General features: G+C 41.2%; 1 protein-coding gene across 2 annotated transcripts; it reads left to right on the top strand.

Moving 5' to 3' along the window:
* The first annotated feature begins 3,942 nt into the window (after positions 1–3,942).
* p4ha1b (prolyl 4-hydroxylase, alpha polypeptide I b) lies at positions 3,943–20,359 on the top strand. 2 transcript variants are annotated; one of them, XM_034681813.1, is made up of 15 exons: positions 3,943–4,486; positions 9,206–9,288; positions 9,496–9,592; positions 9,707–9,858; positions 10,364–10,501; positions 10,707–10,946; positions 11,115–11,332; positions 11,416–11,592; positions 13,317–13,387; positions 15,837–15,936; positions 16,182–16,235; positions 16,325–16,390; positions 18,651–18,719; positions 19,149–19,245; positions 19,458–20,359. In XM_034681813.1, the coding sequence occupies exons 1-15, from the start codon at positions 4,266–4,268 to the stop codon at positions 19,526–19,528; spliced, it is 1,854 nt and encodes a 617-aa protein (XP_034537704.1). In that variant the 5' UTR covers positions 3,943–4,265; the 3' UTR covers positions 19,529–20,359. The 2 variants fall into 2 exon arrangements, with proteins under 2 accessions (XP_034537704.1, XP_034537703.1); XM_034681812.1 differs by lacking the exon at positions 13,317–13,387 and adding an exon at positions 14,049–14,119 and having other exon boundaries at positions 3,997–4,486.
* Positions 20,360–21,042: the final 683 nt, after the last annotated feature.

Here is a 21,042-nt window from a genome sequence, read left to right as displayed (position 1 = left end):
CGCAGCAGCCCAGCACCAAAAAGACATCCCTTGCTGATGCCCTCCCAGAACTTTCGAACCCCCAGTCAGCTGAGCCCACCTACACATCCAAAGATGACAGAGGATCTGCTGCTGTTGCCTGGCCACCTGCCTTCTGCTTAGCACTCCTGGTGCTGACCTCTTGCAAAGCACTCCTGTTGCTGGTGTTTTTCTTAGCTTCTCTACCCTTTCCTAACCTACCGCATCAGGGATCAACAGTTCAGAGGCTGCCATCAAGAGTTTTCAAGCCTTTGTCAACAACATACAACCTATGAAGTCAGCCTCTAGAAAGGATTCTTTCATTTGCCGCTCTTCCTTCAGTCTTTAGAGAGGATTGTCCTGGGCTGATCTTCAGAGAAAATCCTCCTTTGTTGCACCTCCAGAGGAGATCCACCTTTGTTGCCCATCTGCTTTGGGGATCCCCCAGTAAAGGTTTGGGTATCAACATCACTGCCTCGAAAATGCCTCCTCTATTTCTATTACTAGTCTCCAGAGTAGTCCCAAAAATGTTGCAGACCTCCAGGTCATCCTCCTGGATGTTCTCTTAACCCTCTCTACCCAAAGCTGCTTGACTAAGCTCTCCTGCTTCTTCTCTGTTCAGGCCACCCGGCTGTCCAGTTGACATCCCCTTTATCCGATATTCAGATCCCAAGCCACTTGCCCATGACTACAGAGCTCTTCCACCCACTCTCAGTGTCATGAAAAAAGACATTAGCAGAGGAACATTCAGCCAAAGAAAATGTATAATAAAATGTTTCTTTGAACAGAAATGGCAGTATGTTGAATGACCTTTCATTTTTCTGTTGCACAACATTTCATACTAATTCACCATAAAACAACCTAGACCATTCAACTTGTAATATTCTCACAGAATATCTGTATGGTTGCCCAGCTACTGTGTTGCAGCATTAAGAGTTCCTATTGGCTGTTGAACAAGACTGACTGATTGGTCCATGGAACGTGCAGATGAAGTCAGTGCAGTCCCAGAGTGTTGAGTGAAATTCGCCTTCCTGCTAATTACATGCTTCAATGTAACCTCAGTTAATAAATCTTCAAGTCATAGTACCTCGTTGCCTTGAGTATCCTTCACCACAAACACAAAAACGAGACCCAACTTACATGCATGTTGTGCCACAGTCTGTAGTGAACATCCTACATCCCAACAAAAGAGGTAAAACCAGTTCTATAAATAGACTGATTCAACAGTGTTTGATAGAGAGGCAGGGAACAATTAATGTATCAGTCATCATCCTTCTGTTTTCTAAATACTACCATAAACTTAGTTCAGTTTTTAAAACCGTATTATGATCAAAGAAGCTGCAATGGTTGGGAGTTAATCTAGGTAAAGTAGATCTCTCCTATGTCACCTGTCAGAGCCAGCTACCATCTGGCCCTCAAGAGCTCTTATCTGTTACTGTTTCCAAGACCACCAGCTGAACAAGGGCAGGATGAAGCAGGACTTGAGTCAGAGTCACAGCTATACTACAACTATTTTTTGGGGGGGTATTTCCCTAATATTATTTTGTTGTTGGGTTTGTTGAGAGAAACTCTTTATTCAAAGATTTTGATATGACCTCTTTTTGGTGAAGCATGTTCTTCTAATGGAGTGCTGGTGGGAAAGGTTGTGAATAAGATGAGTGTTGTACTGTCCAGGTAAAGAGTTCTGCTCTTATTTTAATTCATAAAAATCTAACAGTGCATTGGATGTCATTTTTTTAATGTGTGTTATCTCCTATAATGTTGCTATATATCTGTCTTGACATTTCACTTCTCTGTATTGTTGTGTTTCCAGGTATGTGCCAGAGTGAATAACAGCTGTAGCGTGGCCCCTAGAGAACCTGTCAACACATCTCAAACAGTGAGCAGAGAGGTCAATAGCACAAACAGTGACCGTTCATCCATCATACCTATCGAGAACGAGGGTAAAGGCTGTATTTAACTACTCTTCCTGTCTTGAATAATTACTGCTTCAAACAAACTCTTGTGCTCTTCGTATTTCTTGGGCTTCACGTAGCATGTGAAACAGAGGAGATGCTGGTGCCTGCTCTTCCAGAATTAGCTTGTGTCGAGCGAGGGTATGCCACACCACTGCAAGTGTACAACCTGCTGAATGCAGAGGACGGTCAACCTGCCTTATATGATCCTTACAAATGCTCCTCTTGGTCTGTCACAGTGCAGAAAGGTGGGACACCTCAGTGCTCTTTAAAATCAGATGCTATCATACATATAGTTGTGAATATTTGGCATCGTAAGGCAACATCTGCACTGTGACGTGCAATCCATCAGTAGCTAAATCTGGTCTTAGAAGTTACCAGCATTGATTACACAGATCTATTTCAACAATTATAAACTCCAATAAGATGGAATGACTTGCCCAAGAATGCACGAGTTGAATACATTGTTTTAGTTTTTTATGAAGAACGTCAGATTAATAAGCAAGACACTTTTTGAGAAGTTTAATATTTTAGATGATGAGTTTGTGATTGACATATATCTTTCTTATAGTCAAAAAAAATTCAATAAAAAGTAACAATGATATTCGGATTCTTTCACTGCTGAAAACAGTTCCACAAAGTTGCACTGTTGACTTCAGTTTGTCCTGTCTTTTTTTTTGTGGTTTCAGTTACATTATCTATTTGTGTCTGCAATTTATAAATGAATGTGTGTTAGGTACAAGGACAGCGATGTGGTGACAGCAAGGGCTGCTGTGACGGTGATCCACCCTAAGCTGGGCTGCCTAATCAGCTGTATAGAGCCCAGGTTAACAATCTATGTTTAATCTGCAGACTGTATAAAAAGAGGGACCACGTGACATCTCCCCAAAAGTGAAGACAAAAGTTTTGGAGCTTTTTCCACTGACTGGCTGCTCTAGAGGTCATAAAGTCCAGCTCCTCCATGTTAACAGATGGGATACAGGTCTAACTTCAAAGATAGAATACATCCACTTTTCCTAAACTTAGATTTGAACATTATTCTTAGTGCTTATTTTGCTTCTCTGTGTCTAATAGTTTTTTTTGTAAACGGAAGGGGGGAGACAAATGAGTCACTTCTCATGCACAGATTCTGGCTCCAAAAAAAGAGATGTGTCAGAGCCTGTTGCAGGATATTTTGGCTTCATTTTTGTACAAGAGGAGTTGAAGATACATTGTCCATCTTTATATACTGTAAACCGTTCATTCTTCTTCGCATCATCATGGAAGCATTCTATCAGTTTGTGTGATTACATTGAGTTCTTTGTTTGTCTCTGTGTTTTATTTTTAGTTGGAATCTGCTCGCACTGGGGTTATAAATTTAATCCACTTGTTCCTAATTTGATAAAATGTGTCCTCTTGGATCCTCAGAGAGTAAGTCAACTTCTCCATTTTTATATATTTCCAAAATTATTCCAAACCAGTCATCCACTGTTGGTGCTGCTGGTTTAAGCCACCTTCTGGTGATTGATTTTTTACAGGCTGCTAAAAGCACTTGTAGCAGCTTTGTATCACTCCTCTTTTTCAGACACAGAGCATGACCCAAGTACAGAGCCTCAAAGGTCATGGGTACTTGAGTCTCAAACACCTTGCCCAGTGTCTTGTGGATATCATTCCAATATAAACTCAGTGTTCGCTTATTTTCAATGAAGTGGTGATGTTCTGATATGCTGAGTCATGCCATCTGTTTTAACAGTATCCCTATGGACAAGTATTTAGAAACTGAATGAATGACTGTCCCTGCAGTGTGTACTATACACTATGTACTGGCGTGTTCACACTGGGCATGCCATTAACATTTTGCTAGTTTACATGTATTGTGTCTGGCAACTAAGATGCATTACAGTCACAGTTTGCTGTCCTCTCTCTCTCTCTACACACACACGCACACGCACACACACACTCACACACTAACACACTTAGCTCCACCCTGTTGAACTCAGTAGCTCACAGGAGAGAATTCCCTCCCTCCAGTCATAGTTTTTGGTTGGGAGGGAAGAATTTTCTGGAATGTGGGGATGTGGGGGAAGTAGGACTGGAAGTCTGCAGGTGAAATTAACAAAAAACTACATTACGTGGCCAAGTGGAAAGATAAAACAATCTAGTTTTGCACAATGTCTATGGCAGTGGTTTAACTTCTCCAATACAGATTTTTTAACCATTAAGTCCCCCCAAAACTCTTCTGCCTCTGTCTCGCCACGGGTTAAGACAACTAGACACCTCCCATTGCAATTTAGAAAACGACAGCCCCCTGAAGTCTAACAGGAGGCTGAATGCATGTGCGAATCTGCACGTAGCTTTCAGACAGACCTCCAAAAAATCCAGCCCTTCCTTACCACCAGATGGCCAGGAGCAGTGTGCCGAAACATCACAGATTATAGGACGAACCAACCACCAGGACTGAGTTCAGGTCATTTTCTGCTGCACCGAGTCTCCGGCTTCAGAAGACCCGACGACCGATCAGGGACACATTTCTGCTCCAGGATGCTCTCAATAAGGTAACTACTAAATGACAAACAACTTTCCTGTGCAGTTATCCCCCATGTCAACCTGTAGATGTGAGCTACCTTCCCACAGTGGGTTGTATTTGTGTGCAAACTTCTGCTTTAGGTGTTCCAACATTCCTGATCTCACCACAGTTAGCTCGGCTAGCTTAACACAAGCTAACCTGGATGAAACTTTGATTTATAAGACTGCTCGTCTGCAGAATCGTGCGTAACACTACCAAACTGGTTCATGGAGAGTATACCTCGCAAAAATAGACTTAGTTTAAGTCGAATAAAGCGAGGACAGATAACTTAGTCCGAATTTTGATTGAAAAACTAGCTTCTGTTGTGGAATTCCAGTGCAGTGCAGCGTGGGATGCTGACTCCTCTCAATAACATCAGAACATACGCAGATTTAATTCAACAGGACATTGACAAGCTCATTGTCTGCTATGTTAGACGCTCCAGTGAGTGAGAGGCAGAGCTGTGTGCTATACAAGGGGAATGGACACCTCAATATGGATGGACACTTCAATTTCTAAGTGAACCTCCTCATTGGTTAAACTTTATTTTAGTAAACACGCAGCCCCCTCCTTACATACATGCACACACCACATTCTCCCCACATTCTTTGGGACAGTTAATAGGGGTTACTGACAGGTTACTGCAGGTAAAATCAGTTCAGACTCCACGGGGCAGTGTGTGTGTGTGTGTGTGTGTCTGTGTGTGCAGAGGCTTCACATGAGCTTCTGCCCCGGCGGGGAGGGGCGAAGACGTGGCAGTCCTCTTCTTCCATCCACATCCTGTGTTATCCGACTCCTCAGCCTCAGTCCGTAAAACTTGGCGAGGAAGAGAGCTGATGAAGGAAGAAGAAGAAGCTTCTCGAATACACTGAAGACTTAGAGGAGTCGTGTTGAATGTGTTAAAAACTGTAGTGAGGCAGACCAAATGTGTTGGATAATCACTAGTTATTGGTTACCCTCAAGTTCAAAGAGTCTTAAAATACTTGGACAGAACTCATGGTTAATTCTCTATACTTTTTTTTGACACAGTATAACTGTTTGTAACACAATACAGTGTACTACCATATTACATATGATAACTGAACATTATTATTGGAATAAGAGTTCCTTTTATTCCTTTATTCAGATCCACATTAGCTGCCACTACACAGCAGCTACTCTTCCTGGGGTCCACCACATAAGCAAACATAACATACAAAATGTACATGAAATACACAACTGAAAATGCAACAAACATGAAACACAGGAACAGAAAAATGCAACAAACATGAAAGACAAGAACAGAAAAATGCAACAAAAGGCCTTTTTTGACCGCAGGAACTGTACCAAGGAACTAGGGACTTTACCCCTAAACTACGTGTGTTTCCACCGGAGGGACCAGGGTCTAAATTTGGTTCAGGGGTAGATAATCTCCCCCCTGAAAAGCCCCTGCTTGGGGGGTAGTACTTTTCAAAGGTCCTGGGACTTTTGGTTGGATGTTACAGTGTTTGTGGAGTTTACACAGTTGTTGAAACACAGAGGGAGTTCCTGGGAATGCATACTAGTTTAGTCTTTTATTAAGATTTCAAGAATTATGAATGTAATTTTTTTTTCTCCATACGTCACTGGCCTGATTTGCACAATCTACCTGGGACTTCAGCCCGCGGCCAAAATGCAGACAACTCTGGGGGCACAGGAACCTTTTAGTTCCAGGGAAAGTAGTTCTGGGGACTAAAAGACCCCGGAGCTCTTGGTCTAAATGCACCTATACATGAAACACAGGAACAGAAAAATGAAACAAACATCGCTTTTTGACCGCAGGAACTCTACTACGGAACTAGTGACTTTACCCTTAAACTACGTGCATTTCAACCCCGGAACTCTTGGTCGAAATGCACCTAAACATGAAACACAGGAACAGAAAAATGCTACAAACAGAGAATTCAACAACTAATAATGCTACAAATGTAAGATAGAAAAACTGAAAACTTAAAGTGCTACAAACAGGACATACAGCAGCTAGAATTAGCTGTTAATTAATGGTGCTCCCATCTGTCTTCCCTACAAATGTCTGACATTGCATCAGTTTAGTTTCTTTTGTTCACGTGTCTTTTGATTGAAATTAAAGAGCAAGTTTTCTTCAGGCATTCCACGTCTTACAAGTGTCATCTTTGGATGAGAGTTCAGCTCTTCCTCCCAGAGGAAATACTCCCTGTCTTGCCAGTATCTCTGTCGCTTTTGCTCCTTTCTCTCCCACATTTAAATTCCAGAACTGAAAGTAACTACTTCAGTCCGGATCTCAGTCATACTAGCTAAAACAGGAAAGCAGAAGTAGCAAGCAAACAACAGAAAAGAAACTGGATCTAGTTCTTTCTTTGCTAAATCGTGCACACTGACCACACATTGACATGTAACTGTTAAAAACATCATACTCTCATGAATGGCTTAACAGAAAGCAGTGAAATGTATATAGGTCAGAGAAAAATACAAGTTTCTTCTTTAATTTGCTCAAACAAAGTGCCTTAAGGGTGTCTGGTTGGTAAAATGTTAAATGATACAGGTCTGATGTCTCACTCATGTATAGATGCACACTAACACTCTCACTACTATTCGCTTTAATGTATGGCATGACACATGGATCTAAATTATAACTGTCATACTAACAGCTTTAATCCTGGCATTTCAATTCTACATCGCTTTAACAAGGGGGCTCAGTAGCTGTCTCCCATCATTACAGTAATCACACAGTATTAAGTTGTATTCAGGAAATCTAAGTGGAGGAGGCATATTTATGGTATCAAGGACTGAATGGCAACCCAGATTCTGGGACCGCAGCAGAAGCAGTAAAAGGATAATGGTAATTTCCCCACTTTTTTTTGCAGGTTTTTGTCTGATCCAAACTTATTTGAATGAAATACAATTTAAATTTTCTTTAATTTAATAGACTGATGTATTTTCCTTCCTCACTTGTGCCTGCTGCTGCTGCTGCTGCTGCACTTTATTGAAATGCCAAATAAAGTTGCTGTTTTACCTCAGTGGCAGGGTCAGAACCTGTCTGAGCCTGCTGTCTGCTACCAGTGAAAGGAATGAGTAATCTGCATCCATGAACTTTTCATGCATGACCTTTTGGGGTGTATTTGTGCGGATAGCAAGCTTGGATGTGCCTGTAATGGATTTTTTGCAGTACAGTTTTAAGGATACTACTTTTTCCCATAATCTACTTGCAAGAAAGATGTTCAAAATGTCACCCAGGGCTCTGTTGATGTCCTCGTTGATTATCTTTTTCATTTGTTGAGCAAAGTATCAGGTAATTGTACTCGAGGTTGTGTTTTCTCCAAGATATGAGAACCTTCCAAAAATGTTCAAACAGCACAAGACTGCCTCTAGCAAGTCAAGAGGAGCCCTACTTGGCTCATGTTTAATTTTGTAAACCAAATTCCTAACTCGTTAACACACCCAAAGGCCATAGTTTACTGATCGCTGCTGTGTCATCCACAAAGTAGACATTCCTACTCAGATAACACCCCTCCAAGAAAGTACAACAATTTTTACCCAGCTTCTGTTTTTTCCCCAAATTATTTTGGCTGATTGTTATTCTGTTGGCATTATTTCTTTCCACCATGTTCCTCCTTGCCGACTCTTGTCATCTGTGAACCAATTTTTTAACACAATGTGTGGCACAGATGTTCAGGTAAAGGTGTACTTTCAGTCCATTTTGTTTGTTGGTTCATTTGTAGTATTTGTAACATGATTTTTTGGGAACTAAAAACAAACAGTGACTCATTTTTTGTAAAAATAAGGTAAAGAGATTACTTAATCCTTATCCACGACTTATTTCAAGTTAAATTCTCACACCTCTTTTAAGATTCTATGTATAGTGTTGATATGTTCAGTGCAGACTTGTATATTGAAAATGTTCACATTTCAAGAGATCCCACTACTGTCCAAGTTACACTACGCCACATGGAAAACAACAACTTTTAGATCCACTGTGCGCACCGTCACTCACACCTTGCATTGTGCCTGCACTTTTCTTCCTCTTTGTGTTGTATTGTAATTTCTGTCTGTCTGTCTGTCTGGGTGAAATGATCACAGTGCCACTCCTCACAGGCCACAAGCCTTGTTGTAGCCATGACTGTGCCAACTCCAAAGCCAGACCGGACACAGCCACAGCCACAGCCACTGTGGACTTATATTTGGCTTTGTGTGGTGGCTGCAAGGCCACACTTCTGCAAGAATTAACACACTTCCCTGAGTTTTGTAGGTCACGTCTCCATTCCTCTGTTCTACCTTACCTTTTATGTTTAGGAAACTGCTGCTGGTGGCTTTCACAAAGTAATGACCCAGTTACTGACAATCCACACTCCTTGCTTACTGTAGTATTTCTAGTATTCACAGTATCTTCTGTTTCACATGGTGCAAACAACAAGGTTTTGGATTCAGTTGGAACAGCAAATAAGTTGGTAACAGTTTGATTACTGTAGTGTGTTTAGAACTGCAGGGAAGCAGTACTCTGAATTAGTAGTTAAGTCTGGAATGTTTGATGTGGCGCTCGGGGAGGGAGCTGGAGTAATCCATGCGGTAGGTGACTGAAACATCTGTCTTTTTAAAAGATGTTCGAGTATGGCAGCCTCTAATGTCAAGCTGTGGCTATAACATGAGAGCAAGTTTTAAAGTCTGTCAAATTATCTTATGAAGACTATATCTAATGCTGTCCGTCTTTCCTCAGGATGGAGCTCCCATGTTGGTGTTTATTATTGCTGAGCTGCCTCCAGTCACTCTCTGCCCACCATGACTTCTACACCTCTATTGGTAAAAAAAAAAAAAAAAGAAGCAACATATAATACTTGCATTAGGAGAAAATGGACCCTTTGATGATATTTTCATGTTTTACCACATACATAAAAGCAAAAGATTATCTGTGATTGTAGCTTCCTGAGCTGATCTGATGAAATAGTGATACCCTGTGTGATTATTCAGCAATTTCAATGGTGGAATATTTTTGTTTTTGTACCTCAGGCCAGATGACAGATCTGTTATACACAGAAAAAGACCTTGTCACCTCTCTGAAGGACTACATCAAAGCAGAGGAGAACAAGCTTGAGCAGGTCAAAAAGTAAGTTACATAAGAACATCTGCAGACGATTCAACCTGTTGTACATATCCTTTGCTTTGGGATTCAAGTCAAAGCTATATATTTAACTCTGTTTTATCATTTTTTTTTACTAAGGTGGGCTGACAAGTTGGACACATTGTCAGCCACAGCCACACAGGACCCCGAGGGCTTCCTGGGGCATCCTGTCAATGCTTTCAAACTGATGAAGAGGCTGAACACGGAGTGGGGGGACCTGGAGAGCCTTGTACTCAGCGACACCACCGATGGTATGGATGGAGGAGTGTATTCTGCACTAGCTCAATAATCGTACACTATCTTGTGGGCTGGATTTAACAGATACTACATCAAATGCTAACACTATTGAAATCACAAGACATTACTTTAATACATTTCATGACAGGAACTCCCAAGAATTTTCTGATACCATTGAGATTGGTCTAATGCAGGGATCTCTGCTAATGTGCTGGGATTCATTGATCTTTAAACTACCTCATGAGTGTCTCCAAAGTATTGCAACATTTTGTGTTTGATTGCTTACCTAACAACAAATATAGCTTTTGAACACACCTGTTAATCATGGGAAAACTTTGTAAGCTTCCCTGTTGGGGTGCTCATCATACCTGGCACATTTCAGTAGCAGTCAAGTGCCTCTTTCAGCCACCTTTACGTGAGTTATTGAAGTAGAAGACAACATTGCTCATTGGTTTATAACTATAATTCTCCATGCATTCTCGTGGTTTACTTTACCTTTCTCTGTCCCATGTGTTTCAGGATTTATCTCCAACCTGACTATCCAGAGACAGCACTTCCCCACAGATGAGGACCAGACTGGGGCCGCAAAAGCTCTCCTTCGGTTACAAGACACATATAGACTGGATGCCAACACCATTTCAACAGGAGACCTCCCAGGTAAAAGCCTAAAATCTGCATATAACCTCACCGAATCTACTTGGCATAACATTTGTATACTTATTTGAACCTGCCAAGAAAGTCCCAGTTAACTGTAGATCATGAAAGGAGAGATTTTTTCGGGTAGGTGGTTTTTGTGTTTTTTTAATTACAAAAGACACATTCTATGCCTATCCCCCCTCTTTCTGTATCCTCACCAAACCAGGTGTGAAACACAAGAGCCAGATGACTGTGGAGGACTGTTACGAGCTGGGGAAAATTGCCTACTCAGATGTTGATTACTACCACACTGAGCTGTGGATGGCCCAGGCTCTGAAGCAGCTTGACCAGGGAGAGGAGTCGACAACAGACAAGGTGACAGTGCTCGACTACCTCAGCTACTCCATCTACCAACAGGGAGAGATAGAGCGGGCTCTGGAGTACACCAAGAGGCTGCTCGAACTGGGTGAGTCCCTGCACACTGGATTTCTTTCTTTTCAGATACTTAAGATATGGTGTGAAGTCGTTGCCTAAGTTACTCTGATTACAGATGTACGGACGTGACATTGCTGCGGTCGTCACCATTTGTAATCACTGCTATTATTTTTGTTGGCTTCTCATTTCCCGCTGTCAGACCCAGAGCACCAGCGTGCCAAGGGCAACGTGAAGTACTTTGAGTTCCAGCTGGAGAAGCTGAAAAAAGAGGCAGAGGATCCAACTGAGAAAAAGAAGGAGCGAGGCAAAAGGGAAACGACTGAGAAGGCAGAGAAGCCCAAAAAGAAGGTCGCCAATAAGCTGGTCCCGGAGAGGAAGAAGTACGAGATGCTGTGTCGTGGCGAGGGGATCAGAATGGTGAGGGAGACAAAGAGGGAAAACACAATCTCAAATGTAACAAATTGACATCAATCTTAATTATTTTATTTTCTCTCCATCAGACTCCCCGCAGGCAGAGCCGGCTTTTCTGTCGTTATTATGACAACAATCACAACCCAAAATACGTACTGTCACCCGTCAAACAGCAAGACGAGTGGGACCGCCCTTACATTGTCCGCTACATTGACATCATCGCTGACAAAGAAATTGAGAGGGTCAAGCAGCTGGCAAAGCCCCGAGTAAGTTACTCTCTATGATAGCATACGATGCACGAGCAAAGCAACACTGGTAACTTGGCTATTAATTGTTATTATTTGATAATCAGTTTCTGAGGGGTCTAGCACGAAGTGAGCTCAACATACCTAGACTAAGTAAGCTGGCTCGATAAAGACTAAAGCTCCGGACCAGAAGAGGTATCAGGTACCAGGAAGCTGGATATGAGCTTCCTCAGGCTGAAAGTTACAACGATAAAAATCAGCCCTGCTGCTGCAATGCAGGAAAGCAATCCTGCAGAAAACTTTGGGTTTCTTTGTAAATTAATATATTGATTTGATCACACGTTAGATGAAGAGTGTGTCCTGTTTATTTCTAACGTGACAACTACACGCAGTACAACTGAAACTTTTAGACAGATAGTCAGGATTTCAGCAGAACAGACAGAAACTGTGATTACGTTGGATAACTCCTCTTCAAAAAAACACCCAAAACCCATTGGCCAAGTAGAAGCCTAACTAACTTATTCATTTTAGTTTGTAGGTGAATAAATATAAATATAAACAGTTTCTTTTTATCTGTGTTTCTGCTGGAAAACCAGTTGTGTTCAACGTACTGGTCAGGATTTTGGGATCAAACATTAAAATGTATGTCTAATGTGATCAGAGATGCTGTGCCCTTATCATTCCTTCACTGTGTGGATGATCTGCTGAAACTGAAAGGTGTTAATGTTAACTGAAACACACAAATGCATAGACAGGCTATCCTGATGCAATTTATAGTCTGTGCATTGCACGTCTTTGTTTGGTGCTACTTCAAACCAAGCAACAACCTCCGGTCTCAAAGTATGAAGCCCATGCGGAAGTGTTATAAACTGCAACACATCGAGAACCCGCTTGAGGCCGGCTGCAGAAACACCGGAAACCACATAGACCCATATTCAAAAAAGATGATCTTTGCAGCATTAATAAACATGTTTACAGCCTGATTAAAAAAGCAGCTTGGTTCTACGTAGCTAATTTCTCTATCGGCACACACTGTACAGGGGGGGGGGATTTTTATCTAATGCGACGGTTCAGAAGATATTAAGATTACGAGTTTTTGCCCAAATAAGGACATGACTGACTGGACTCCCGGTCGGGAACACATAGCTGTTGGCTAGGAGGCTCAAACTACGCCTCATTACGTCACACTATGACTGGTTGAGTTCCACATTTCCAATATGGCTGCCTCCGTCGATTGGCTTCAAAACAGCGCTCAGGAACAGATGGGTGACGTCACAGATACTACGTCCATATTTTATACAGTATGCTTCAAACGCAATGTTATGGTTCCAAAAATTCCCATACTGCATCAGCTGATGATCTGTATTGCCCATTGAGGACATCATCAGGTATTAATTAATGAAATGACAGCACTTTACATCAGATTTCAAGTTCTGAACATAACCTGCTCCCGACCAGGTTATGAGTTTAGAGTAAGCTACCATAGTAATTTAGTCAGGTTAGTAGAGAGCCAGCTCTGTGACAGGTAAAACTCTGGGTTAAAGCTCAACAGACCCATCTTACCCCCTAATCTTGCTTCGTGGTAAACCCCTCTAGTCTGTGGTTTAATATACTGAGTTGGGATCTTGGGTCAAAGCTGTGAGGCTGGTTGATGTGATGCTGCTAGTCATGCAAGCACACAGATGCACACACATCTTTGTATGTGTGTCCCTGTGTGTGGGTAAATCATGTCCCTGGCTTCACAGCTACGCAGGGCCACCATCTCCAACCCCATCACTGGAGTGCTAGAGACAGCTCCATACCGGATCAGCAAAAGGTAAGGCAAAGGCAGGAGCTACCACGACGAGAGGATAAAGGAGAGAGTTGAGAGGGGGACAGTGAGATTATCTCCTCCTTTTTCCCCTCAATGACTCATCCCATTTCTCCTCTGTTGCAACTCTTCTCCGCCCTGACAAAGATTAAAGGCTCCTGAGCTGAAGCCCACGATATATAAATATTTGTAGGCTGTTTCAAGCGTGTTATCTCATGGTGCTTTCACTGGTCACAGACATTAAAGAAAAACAAGGGGAGGATATTTGGTTACAGGGGGGGAATGAATCTTGATTCTGTTACAGATATTTAGGGGGACTTTGTGAATATTTCTCTGCTCAGGAGTCTGTACACGGAGGAAGGGGAGAATGGAGGTGTTGCTTTTCTGCTAGATATTAACATAGTTGCATTTCAGGAGCCAGGAAGTGTATCAGAGGCACACCATTCAAATTTGAAGAACGACTTTCCAGAAGTGCCGTATGAAACACTCCCTTGGCTCCTCTTAATAAAAGTTTTTGACAACTAGTGACCGGATCTGCCTCTCTTTTCTCCCCCTTTTCCTTCCTTTGCTTTCCGCTCATCCTCTTGTGTGTGTCACATTCCACCCTTCTTTTAAAATCTTCTTGTCCTCGTCCTCGGTGTCCGTCTGCTGCGGAAAACTACTGTAGTTAAGGCGAGCCACGGTGCATGACCCCCAAACTGGGAAACTTACCACGGCCCAATACAGAGTCTCCAAGAGGTAAGGGGTGACAGGTGACCAGGAGGGCCACGATGCCCTCCCTGAAGTCTCAATCCATCGCTTAAGCTTTAACTCTGTATCCTAAATTGAATCCCTGTAACTGGTAACCACCATGGAGAAAATGAACATGTTTAGCTACACCTGAAAAACAAACACTGAGGGAAGTTTGATGTATTGAAGGGAAAACTCTGACTCTGAGTTAAACCAAACTAAGCCTCCCTCTGCTGTTAATGTGTTTCAGTGTAGCTGAATATTGTTTGTTCTTTCAGTTTACTTGACAATTTAGTCATTTCACAGATCTGCAGTTGTCACAAGCTGTTTTCTTTCCCCCAGCCACCCTTCCCAGGTTACTTCAGATCAAGAGCACTGAATCTCTGCTTTCTAGGAATGAACCTCTCCAGCGTTCTCGTATGAGCTCATTACAGCTGCTGCAGCTCTTCTCTCCTTCTTTGACTTCCAAATCAGCAAGAGAGATTAAGAAACCCCCAAAGCCTGAGCGTGCGCGCTTAAAATCACAGAAACTCGTGTGCTTCTTCGTTTAAAATGTGCCACAGTTGATTCTAAGTTAAACTTCCAACCAAACCTAAAAATAGCAGGTTTACCAAGCGACCAAAAAACCCCACATTTCTTTGGTTTAACTGTTCTTGGTAGTTAATGTAAGTGAGCGTGCATGCTGGTGTTAGGGTGGGGTGTGTTTTTGATGTTTTTGTGTGTGTATGTGTTAGCCAGCATGCATTTCCTTTTTTTAGTGGACATCACTTTAAAGACTGAACGGACACATATGCTTCTAACTAGACGAATCTGAACTCTCAGTGAACCGGCTTCAAAATACAAGGAAAAAAACTCTGGCCCGTATTTTCTCCAGCATCCCTTCCAAAACATAACTTATTATCAACAGAAATTCTCAATAAGAAGCATGACTCATCTCACTGTAACACATCACAAAGTAAATCTGCAGAAAATCTCCAGATCACTTCCATGAGACAGTGGAGGAGGAAGTATTCTCAGTGGCGCTGTGACTAAAGAAATCCCCCACATTCCACACAGTGTTGAGATGATTCATACTCTTCCACTTTTGTATTCTTAGTAATTCATATAAATTGTATTTTCAGTTCTATAATACTATTAAAGTTGCTTTTTCAGGGTTTTTAATGTGGATATTGTGTCGTATGACGTCATCACCAGACAGAACTCCAGTATGAACTTTGTGATGTGGCCAGCACAGCTACAGCTGCCTCATGTCTTAACAGGCCACAAGAAAGAGTTAATTTCTAATGCTTGATCAGCAGCTGTGTCTTTAGAGGCCTTCTCTTAGACTGTGGTGTTGGAGTGAGTTTGGAGTGAGTATGAAAGGCAGGCAGTGTGAGGGCTGCTGTTAAATCCATGAAAATATTTAGCCGTCGTCCTCAACTGGACCCTTGTGCCAAATGTCCACATTCTAATACTTTGAAAACAGAACGACCCTGTGCCCTGAGCTGATTGGAGATTCTGAATCATCCTTTATGATCTTCATACCTTGACTTCCACTCTTTGTTTTCCACATGTTGGTGCCAAACTTCACTTCCATTCTGACCTTTTAATGGAAAGCTTTCAGCATGATATGTCTCTCTGTCGCCTGCTGCGGAAGAATTCTTTACTGCCATCTAGTGGACAAAAGTGTGTCTTACTGCCACACTCTTTTTTTCCTCATTGTTCTGCTTTCTCTACTGTATTCTAGTGCTTGGCTCACTGGCTACGAAGATCCACTGATTGATATAATCAACCAGAGAATCGAGGACCTCACAGGACTGGAAATGGACACAGCAGAAGAGCTGCAGGTAAAGAAGAGTTAGCTTAACAGCTTAAAGATATTGACATTAAGACAAGATAGCAACATAGTCCTTTACTCGTCCCACAACGGGGAAATTCAAGTAAATTAAATTGATTCTCTGATATGACAATGACAGTATATATTCCAACAATCCCCCTCCCCTTAGGAAGCTCATATTGGTGTGTGCTAGTCTGTTTGAAACCACTTCTGTCCAGTTGTAAGATTCAGAAAACAATTTCTCTATCTCTTTAGGTTGCAAATTATGGCGTTGGAGGTCAGTACGAGCCTCACTTTGACTTTGGAAGGGTAAGATGTGGTTTCAGTTAATTTCTTCAAATATACATCTATGCTAACATGACAGTCCACTGAGCCTGATATTGACTTTCTCTCCACAGAAAGATGAGCCAGACGCTTTTAAAGAGCTGGGCACTGGAAACCGCATAGCTACATGGCTCTTCTATGTGAGTAAACACTGTTTGAATACACCTGAAAACCAATGTTGTGAATGAGTTACCCAAACTCACATACGAATAGTTTGTTTATCAGCTCCTATTTGCTGAAATTTAAAGATCTAGTTAACTTTAAAACATTATTATTTATGCTTAAAGCCAGAAACAGAGTATTACCTGAAAACTTACAGAAGTTGTTTACATCTCATGAGGAGGCTCATAGACGGAAATTTAATTTCAAAAGTCCATACGCACACACTACATTAAAGCAAATGTGTGTTTCAGTTTCTGGAGTTAAACTTTGGAATTCTCTGGATGATGATATAAAATGCTGCTCTAATATTTTAGAGTTTAAAAGAACGTTAAAAGGTAAAGAAAAGGGGAACTACAAACTCATCCAGTAAATCTGTATTTGATTGTTTCAGTGTTCATTGTTAATTTTGATGTTTGGTGAAAAGAGAAGGTGATTACCAACAGGTTAGTGGTAGAATATGTTGTGATTAAGGGGAGGGGCAGTTTGTTCATGGACAGTGTATACTCTGTTTTGTGAAGATGTGGATCCAATATGTTGTGTTCTCAAACACTGAAGTGAGCACATAAAATTATTCTGAATGAATGAATGAATGAAACTATAGACAAATAATATTCAAGTCTGTAACCATTCTTCACAGAAACATATGGTGTGGACAATTATCATTCACAAGATCTCATTATGAGCTATCTGTTTGGAATTGATGGAGCCATAAAACAGGGCATCGTGGGTTTTAAATGCTTCTGTTGCAACTCATTGAATTTGGCTCAATTATTCTGAATACAACAGAACATTTTAAATTGTTATAAAGCATGAGTTAAATGATTTGTGTCCACTTTAAGCTCATTACGTACAATAATTTATAAGATTTAGAACCCCCGTTAAAAGTTGATGATAATTTCAGTTATGAGTCAACCACACACCCATTCTTTACAAAGATGTAGATTTCATATATTCATTGAATAAATGTGACATGGCAGTTGCCCTTAGTTGATGGTAGAGGACGTTCCATTTGAGGCTAAGTCTTTATCACTGTAAGCTTTTTTGGCCCGTTTTCTCTCTCTTGCCCCAACCTACCTGCTTATGTTGAGCTGTTATCAATCAGTCTTTATTTGTATAGCACCAGTTATCTCAAGACGTTTTTACAAACAGAGCAGGTCTAGACCATACTCCATGTTGAATTATTAACAAAGACCCAACATCAAGACAGAATAAGATTCAGTCTTATCTCATCTTAATCCACTATGAGCATTGCACCTCGCAGTATTTAGCTAGTGACAGTGGCAAGGAAAAACTTCCTTTTAACAGGCAGAAACCTCGAGCAGAACCAGACTCATGTGAGACAGCCATCTGCCTCGATCGAGTTGGGGTTGGAAAGAGTGATAGAGGAGAATAAGAGAGAGAGAGAGTGATGATAGTGATGAGACGAATAGTAGTAGTAGTAGCTGTTGCCTCTGGAGTCCAGCATGTCCGTATCAGCTAGAGTCCACAGCAGGTGGATGTCTACGGCAGCGACACTGTTACGGTCCAATAATGACGAAACATGCTCCAAGAAAAGCTGAACAAAACAAAAGGAAACTACGGAAAAGGAAACACACTGAAGAAATAATCAGGACTTGTCAAATAAGAGAGTCATTTCTGCCAAAATAAACCAAACAGATAAGGAGTATTCATTTGTGTGCTGGTGTGTTGTGACCTGGCACTGTACTGCACCTGATACAGTGTTCAAGATTTGGAGTACTGCAAGCTGCTAGTTTCCCCTAATAAAAATGAGGCATTAATAGGCAGGGGAATAAACTCCATCACCCACGCAGTGTGAAGTGAAATTAAGTCCCTGTGATTAAGAGAGCTGCTTATGATCCGAGCAGCCAATGAATTGGGCGAATGAAGCTCAGCATAAATTTCCATCCTTGGTTTTGCTCTGGGGAAACACTCTGGTGTCTCACATCCAGGTCCATCAATCATTTATGAATCTGGGCTTTTTTTGTGTGCTGCAGTCTGTGCTGTCACAATACTAACATCTCCGTTAAAGAGCCGCTTTGCTGATGCATGAAGGAGGATGTTCTATAACACAACCACTGATCATTTCTGGAGACAGTGCCATGACACAGCGTTTAAAAGATAATGTGATCCTGTTGAATTATTTAATGTATCGCAGACTTGGAAGTTAGAAGTTTGAGAGAATAATTTGATGTGGCAGACAAGGACTGATCTCTCTTTGGCTCTCTGTGTGTGCTGTAGATGAGTGATGTAGCAGCCGGTGGAGCCACAGTATTCCCAGATGTTGGTGCTGCAGTGTGGCCCAAAAAGGTAATTCATTATCTTTAAAAATCTTTTTATAAAATATCCAGATTGACTCTGTAGCTGTGTCTGAATTGATCATTGTATTTTTGCAGTTTTGACACTACCAATTAGTTTGCTAATACAGAAAACAGATAAAACAATCCTCTAATGAACAACATTTTTATGAAATAGCTAACATGTACTGAAAGCAAAAACTAAATTGTTAATTCCTGTCATAAAAATAAAGTTTACTAATTCCACCTCAATCTTCAAGATCTCTCTTACGGTGGCCCTGAAGGCCAATAGTAATAAATATTTCAAAAGCGCTAACTCTAACCCTAACTGTACTTAAGGGATTGGTTAAGTTTACAAACCCACTGCTGATCTTTCTCAGTTTTCTGGCTAACCCTGAAGTGTTCACTACACAGCTAACTTCTGTTTCCTGTTGTGTTTTAGGGATCAGCAGTGTTCTGGTACAATCTGTTTGCCAGCGGAGAGGGAGACTACAGCACCAGACATGCAGCGTGTCCAGTGTTGGTCGGCAACAAGTGGGGTGAGCCTTTGTTTGTCTGTTTGCCCGTAAAAATATAACGAGCACCAGCCCTAGGTTTTTGCTGGGGAAGATGTTGATAATAATAGAAAGTTAATATCCCAGTGTCGTAAGAAAGAGAGTCGTCCGACGAGAAGAGTAAACATTTATACTTAATATCAAGTATTCACAAGGCTGAATTGCAGTGGTATTTATTATCTTTCTTCTGCTTTTAGTATCAAACAAATGGATCCATGAACGAGGCCAGGAGTGGCGGCGACCTTGCGGCCTAAATGAAACGGATTGATTGAAAAAAAGGACGCCCCCTCATCAACTTCCCTGCTCCTCCTTTCCTCTTCCTTGTGAGCCACCCAGGAACACAGAACACTGCTGCACTCATACATGATACACAGAGTACATATACTGGGGGTTGAAATGTCTCTCTCTCACACACACAAAGAGTCCTTTGTTCCCCCTCCAGCTGTGACACTCAAAGCCCAGACCTTGTTTTGGTTGATTTCAATCCCCTTGACAGTATTAGCATTGTTGTGACAGATAAGGTGTCCGATGGTGGTCGGATGGTTTTGAGAAACACTCGGGCCCTTCTCACTCTCTCATGTGTCCTTCTTTGCACTCTGTATGAACTCTGTGGTCATGTTATCCCTCAGTATTGTCTTAAGTTCACCTTAAAGGTACAGAGGGGTTTCTTTTGTTTCATTATCAGAGCACTTGAGCTTGTTGTTTTTGCAAAAATGTAAGGACTTTATCATTTTTCAGACTATAGCTTAGTAAGCCTCCAATGCACCAAAAGCTGGCTTATTTTTCAAATAGACTTTCATTAAGTCTTAACACAAGGTGAATGGCAGATTCACTGGTTCTCTATTTTCTGTATACATGTGGTTTTAATGTGTTTTAAAAATAAGTTCATGTGAAAACTAAAGTAAGTGCTCACTAAGGAACAAAAGGACTCACAGCACATTAACTAGTCATATTTCCAAGGAATGGAAAATCCAACCTTGGTCCAGGGGGAGTGTGTTTTGTTTGGAAACAAACCCTTTATTCCCTGTATGATATCAGAAGTATACATCTGCGCTGCACACTTTTTAATACACCACTTTCCTTGCTGGTCTGCGTCAAAGCAATACTGTTTATTTCTTTTTATTCATTCTGATGGTAACAATAAGGCAACCAGACATTTTGTCAGCTTTATTGTACTCAAACAAGCACAGTACAAAACACATAGGCACACCTTGACACAGACACATCACATATTTGCTTTAAATGTATTATTTTATTTGACAATTTATTCCTGGCCATCTTGATTTTCCCAGTGTTTTCTATGAACCTGCTCCACATTTTCAAGCAAAGCAACTGAGGCACAACAATACATAAACACTAAAAGTTAGAGTGAACTGAATGCACCACAATGTGCCATGGGAGATTTTAGTACCCATTTTTTCAAGTCTGGTTGAATGTCTGGGGGGGTAGTGTTTTTTTTTGTAAAAGAATATATGGGTTTTCCAAGGAAGAAACTTTCTATTTATATGTCCCAGGCAAATTTTGTGTGTTTTTTTTTTAATGAAAGTCTGAAATTGTTTTTTTTTTTCTACAATAAAGACTGTTTTATTGATCTCAAGTCAATACAATGTCCTGTTGCAGTGTGAGTGAGTGGGAGGCAGTGGTGGACAAAGTACACAGCTTCATTACTTAAGTCAGAGTATAGATACTCCAGGTCAAATATTACTCCAATACAAGTGAAAGTTACTCTGTCAGATTATTACTTGAGTTAAAGTACTGAAGTACTTGCTTTTAAAAATACTT

The sequence above is a fragment of the Notolabrus celidotus genome, chromosome 4 (assembly GCF_009762535.1).
Source record: "Notolabrus celidotus isolate fNotCel1 chromosome 4, fNotCel1.pri, whole genome shotgun sequence".
NCBI classification, from domain to species: domain Eukaryota; kingdom Metazoa; phylum Chordata; class Actinopteri; order Labriformes; family Labridae; genus Notolabrus; species Notolabrus celidotus.
This window is presented reverse-complemented; position numbering and strand designations above follow the sequence as displayed.